This window comes from Ceratosolen solmsi, unplaced genomic scaffold (genome assembly GCF_000503995.2).
Source record: "Ceratosolen solmsi marchali unplaced genomic scaffold, CerSol_1.0 scaffold30, whole genome shotgun sequence".
In the NCBI taxonomy this organism is placed as follows: domain Eukaryota; kingdom Metazoa; phylum Arthropoda; class Insecta; order Hymenoptera; family Agaonidae; genus Ceratosolen; species Ceratosolen solmsi.
This window is the reverse complement of record NW_011948421.1, coordinates 8,723,691-8,729,971: the sequence shown is the minus strand read 5'-3', so window position 1 is coordinate 8,729,971 and position 6,281 is coordinate 8,723,691. Positions and strand designations below refer to the sequence as shown.

Below are 6,281 nucleotides of genomic sequence, written 5' to 3'. Positions count from 1 at the left end.
AGATACGCCCATTCACTGTGCCGCTGCATCTCCTTATCCAAAGCGAAAGCAACTCGTTGAAATGCTTATTCGGAAAAATGTTACCCTTAACGAGAAAAATAAAGATTTTCTTACACCATTACATATAGCGACGGATCAGTCGTATTACGATGTCATGGATATACTTCTAGCACATAATGTTAAAGTTAATTCGCTTGATGGTCTTGGACAAACTGCATTACACAGGTTTAACTCAGATTTTTTACCTTTGGAATTACTGATACATGTTTATATAATACCATAGCCAATACTTTTGGTATATTTAATTGGGATTTGTAACGTATTATACTTAACCAATTATACATATACATATTTTAAAATAAAATAATATGAAATAATTTTTTACAAACATTAATTTCTTGTTTTCTAAAAACTAATTATAAGAGCTGACTCTTCGTGAGAAACATCAATTTTAAATTTGAAAAATAAAATGTATATATTATAAATAAAATTTTAGATTTCCATAATGTTTGTACAAAATTTATATAACAAATTTTTTATATTAAAACAATGCAGATTATAAATTTAATGCACAGTAATTTTATTTTCTAGATGTGCTCGAGAAGATAATACAGAAGCTTGTAGAATTCTTCTTTCATATAATATTGATCAATCTATAGTATCACTTCAAGGTTATACAGCAGCTCAAGTTGCTACAGAAAATATCTTGAAAATTTTGCAAGGTAATATAAAATATGTTTACAATTAATATTTATACATTAAAATTTATACATATTCTTTAATAATAATCGTATTTATGCATTCTTTTCACTCAAATGTAAAAATTAAGTTCATACTATATCTATAATTAAATGGGAGTATATAATAATATTTAAAATGATCTATAATTTTACATGTTAGTATATTATATATTTCAAATTATATTTTAGTATATTATTTAAATTAATACATTTGAAGTTTTTTCGTGTCATTATTTTTTAAAAATTGTTTTTATTGAATAATTTAATAATAATATATGATATATAATATGGTAATCAAAATATTTATTTTCAAATATGTTTGATATGAAAATTAAAAATTTAAATCACCAATACTTTTCATTCTCTATAATTTAAAATTTGATTAATATTTCCAAATAAGCTATTAAAGTAAGTAAATAAATTTTTTTTATTAAAAAAAAATTTTTTAATTTTAAAGTATGTTATAATAAAATTAATTTATTTCAGATCCACCTAGCATGTCTGATGATATTGAAGCTCAACTATTAGAAGCTAGTAAATCAGGTGATTTAACAGCTGTAGAACGAATACTCCAAGCAAATTCTCATGCCGTTAACTGTCGTGATTTAGATGGAAGGCACTCTACTCCCTTGCATTTTGCAGCAGGATATAATAGAGTTTCTGTTGTAGAATATCTATTAGCTCATGGTGCAGATGTTCATGCAAAGGATAAAGGGTAAATAGTGTATATTTATGTTATATCAGTAATATATATTAATGGTATTACTTTCTGATTATTTAAGTCCTTTATTAAATAAAGATAAATTTGATAGTAAAATTATTTAAAAAAATTTTTTATATTTTAAATTTCAGCACGAAAATTATAGATTTAGTTTATATTTGTTCATAGCTTTGCAACAAAATATTAATTTTTACCTCGTTAAATGTTCTAAATAATTTTTTTAATGATTTAATTTAATAATTTAATACTTTAAACCTTTTATATTATATATCGATAGAAGTATGCCAATAACTTGTGTGTTCGTATACAGGGGTTTAGTACCGTTACATAATGCGTGTTCGTATGGTCATTATGAAGTAACCGAGCTACTTGTCAAACACGGAGCATCTGTCAACGTTGCTGACCTTTGGAAATTTACACCTCTGCACGAAGCCGCAGCTAAAGGAAAATCTGAAATTGTACAACTGCTCTTACATCATGGAGCTGACGCGGGAAAAAAGAATCGAGACGGCGCAACCCCGCTTGATCTTGTTCGAGAGGGTGACCAGGATGTAGCTGATCTGCTTAGAGGCAACAGTGCTCTACTTGATGCTGCAAAAAAGGGCAACCTTGTACGGGTACAAAGACTTGTTACACAGGATAACATTAATTGCAGAGATGCTCAAGGAAGGAATAGTACACCTCTTCATTTAGCTGGTAAATTTGTATGAATCAGTAATATAATATAAAATTTAAAAAGTATGAATATGTTTTATTAAATAAGTTAGTTATTAAATTTCTAACTGATTATTTTTAATTATGCTTAAAAATTATATTTAAATTGTTTGTAGATATTTAATTAAATATTTTTTTATATACTTTTTGCAATTGTTGATATTAAATTTTTTAAACCAAATTAAATTCTAGTATATGGTACACATAAAAAATGTTTTTATTAGATATTATTTTATATACTATATCAGTACAAATAATTTATTTCAATTTTAATTTTTAAATATCTTTCCAACAAAATAATAGCTTATTAATGCAAAATAAAAGTAGATCGAAAACGTACATTTATTACAACACAGCTTTACATAAATTTCCATTACACTATAAATATATTTATAAAATTTCTTTAAGAATGGTGTTAAACAAAAAATATATATTATTAATTATAGCCGGGTATAATAACTTGGAGGTAGCAGAGTTTCTGTTGGAGCGCGGCGCTGACGTCAATGCACAGGACAAAGGCGGGCTAATTCCTTTACATAATGCGTCTAGTTATGGTCACCTTGATATTGCTGCACTTCTTATTAAATACAATACAGTGGTAAATGCCACAGATAAATGGGGGTTTACGCCTCTGCATGAGGCTGCACAAAAGGGTCGCACTCAGCTTTGCGCTCTGCTACTGGCACATGGAGCAGATCCGTTTCTCAAGAATCAGGAAGGTCAAAATCCAGTTAACCTGTGTAACGCAGACGATGTCAAAAGTCTGCTACAGGACGCAATGGCTTCGCAACAAGTCATCATTTCGATACCACACAGCGCTCCTAATACAAACGGTACTACTAGGTCGTCTAGCAGTATAACTGGTAAATTAATTAATAATTGAATATTTAATTCTATCATTAATAAATAAAATATATAAATGATTGATCATCATAAGATCATAATGCAATAACGATGTAAATTATTCATCCGACTAATTTATATTTTAAAAAATTTGAGTTTCTTTGAAGGGTTTACTTTTATTTAAAATAATCATAAAATGACTATTATTGTATTTTTTGAGAAGAAAATTTTCGTATATAATTTCTTCCATATACCATAATTATTTTGAGCCAAAATTTTGAATGCATTATTAAAAACGTTTTTTAATCTTTAATGTAAATTAAATTTTAATTTAAAATAATTTAAAAATAAATATAAATAGTTAAGAAATTCTAATATGTATAAAATCATGAATTTTATTGAGTATTAATGCATTTTTATTAAATATTTATACATTATAATTTTAGAGATGAATCATTGAAAATTTTTTCTTAAAAAAATTGTAATTTTTTAAACATCAGTTTCATATTTATTAATTCTATTGTTATTTTTCAAAAAATTAAAATATTTCAATTTCTTCAAAATATTTTAAAATCAGTTCCAATAATATATCTAATTAGGTTATATGTATTTTTATAATCTATGCAATTTAATTAATTATTTTCTTACATAAAATGTAGCTAAAAATGAATATTAGTTATAATTGAATATTTTAAATGCATTTGGAATAAATTGGATTTTTATTATATTGTAAACTGAAGATAATTTATTTGTTTCATCTATAAAAGAACAATTTAAAATTGATGCAAATTATAGTAAGTAATGTAATATAATTTTCTTTTGTTGATATCTACTTTAATTTTAATGGAAACAATAACAAATTATTAAAGTTTGAAAATAAAATGTGATATATGATCCACTTTAAAAATTTCATAATTTTAAAGCAGTTATCATTTTTAGTTCCAGTATCACCACCACCATCAATCACCCAAGAGACTGTAATAATGCCATCAGGTATCATGATGACCCTCTGCGTCCCTGCCGCTCGACCAAGTTCGTGTATTAGTCCACTCGGTTCTTCAATAGAACAACAGCAATCAGGCTGCGCTTTGGAAGGCGGTGAATTTTTCAAGGATTCGTGTAGTGAGAGATCTAGCAATTGCGGAAGCCAAAGTATTCCCAATATTGCTAGTTTTTTGCAAAGCCTTAATCTCGAGCATTTATTGGAACTATTCGAGCGTGAACAGATCACCCTAGATATTCTCGCAGAAATGGGTCACGAGGATCTTAAACAAGTTGGAATCTCGGCTTATGGTTACAGACATAAACTCATCAAAGGCATGGATAAGGTACTCAGTTTGACATCTGGATCTATTTGGCAACCAATGATCAATCCTAATACGTTATTAGTTGATCTACTTGCTGAAGACAAAGAATTTTTTGCTGTGGATGAGGAAATGCAGAGCACTATTAGAGAACATCGAGATAATGGACATTCGGGTGGAATATTTTCTCGGTATAATATTATTAGAGTAAGTGAAGTAAATTTTGTTACTAATTATTTCATTTAAAAATAATTTAAATATATGTAACAATATATTTTTAAAGTTTTTAGAAAATTGAATATTCAAGGTTTTAATTTAACATTTAAGATACTTTGAAATATTATTTAAAATAATTGTTTATAATTCTCAAATAAAAAATACAAATTTATAAAAAATATTTCTTTATATAGCTACCGATTAATGTATTAAATTTCTTAAATTTTTTAACATTTAATAATTGAGTATTAATAAATATTTGTTAGTAATAAATGATAAAAAGAAACATGCAATTTAGCAAATTTTAGTAAATTTTACGCATATTTTTTATTAACAACGAAAATATGATGATACTTAAGTTTGTTTGTTTGGCGTTTATTTTGTATATACAGATACAAAAAGTACAAAATCGTAAATTGTGGGAACGGTATGCACATCGACGGCAGGAAGTAGCGGAAGAAGTTGGCTTAATGACGACACCCATATCACCGGGGCCACCAACTAATCGTCTAAATACTATCCTAACGACATCCCAGGCAAATGAGCGTATGTTGTTCCATGGTAGTCCATTCATAAATGCCATTGTCCAGAAGGGTTTCGACGAGCGTCATGCTTACATCGGTGGCATGTTTGGAGCTGGTATCTACTTTGCTGAGCATAGCAGCAAAAGTAATCAATACGTCTACGGTATCTGTGGAGGTACAGGCTGTCCATTACACAAAGACAGAAGCTGTTACATTTGTCACAGGTTAAAAGCTTGATTTATATGGTTTCAATGTTAGTTAAAAAAGAATTATATATTTACCGATATAATAATAATTGCATAAAATGGTTATAAAGTCAAAAATTTATTTCAATAATTAGAATCTTCCTAAAATTTCTAAAATAAATAAAATTTTGATTGTTCATATTTAATGAATATCACTAATGGAAATAGTTTCTTCATTATAATTCCACTAATTTAAACATAATTTAAAAACTGTAAAATTATTAATATAACAATTACAGGCATTTATTACTGTGTCGAGTTACATTGGGAAAATCATTTTTGCAATTTTCTGCAATGAAGATGGCCCACGCCCCGCCAGGTCACCACAGCGTCATGGGTCGACCATCGCAAGGTGGTCTTGTATTTCCTGAATATGTTGTTTATAGAGGTGAGCAAGCCTACCCAGAATATCTCATCACTTATCAAATAGTACAACCGCAGCAAGAATTGGAGCAACTCAGTGAAACTGTTGAGGAGCGGTGATCTTAAATGAATACGTGTAGTCGGCACGCAATCGCGCCAACTCTATTGTTGTCAGAATTTAACACTTTGCAATTCACTATCTTCATTAACATTGAATAATTAAAATTTTTTTACATAAATTTTTTAAAAATTTATTTACGTTTTTACTAACCAAAATTTTAATGTAAAATTTACTATAATTAATATTTTATAATGCAAGGTCAATTTGTGTATCTTAAGTATTCGCTAAACTATAACTCATTTTTTTAAACTATTAAACACTACCATGGCATTAGTGTATAATATTTTGCAGATACTTTTAAAAATATAGTAAATTAGTTTTAAATTTTTGTTTTGTATGATATTCTAACTTAAAATATTTGAGAGTTATCTATCATTTAATTTTATACAAATATCTTTCATTGTAATCATATTGATTGCTATTTGAAGGGTTCCTTCTAAGTTTAGCATACTGAAAAACTCAATACTACGTTATTATATAATTTAAACGA

General features: G+C 27.3%; 1 protein-coding gene across 1 annotated transcript in view; it reads left to right on the top strand.

Annotated features, from left to right (window-relative positions):
- The window catches only part of Tnks (tankyrase), an 11,394-nt gene extending 5,583 nt beyond the window's left edge, over nt 1–5,811 (top strand). Inside the window, exons 5-12 of the mRNA XM_011498793.1 lie at nt 1–225; nt 592–722; nt 1,227–1,455; nt 1,772–2,157; nt 2,622–3,038; nt 3,958–4,529; nt 4,931–5,286; nt 5,547–5,811. The exon at nt 1–225 is cut by the window's left edge and continues 112 nt beyond it. Coding sequence (XP_011497095.1) covers nt 1–225; nt 592–722; nt 1,227–1,455; nt 1,772–2,157; nt 2,622–3,038; nt 3,958–4,529; nt 4,931–5,286; nt 5,547–5,790 — 2,560 coding nt within the window. The 3' untranslated portion in view covers nt 5,791–5,811. The remainder of the gene's footprint in view (nt 226–591; nt 723–1,226; nt 1,456–1,771; nt 2,158–2,621; nt 3,039–3,957; nt 4,530–4,930; nt 5,287–5,546) is intronic.
- Nucleotides 5,812–6,281: the final 470 nt, after the last annotated feature.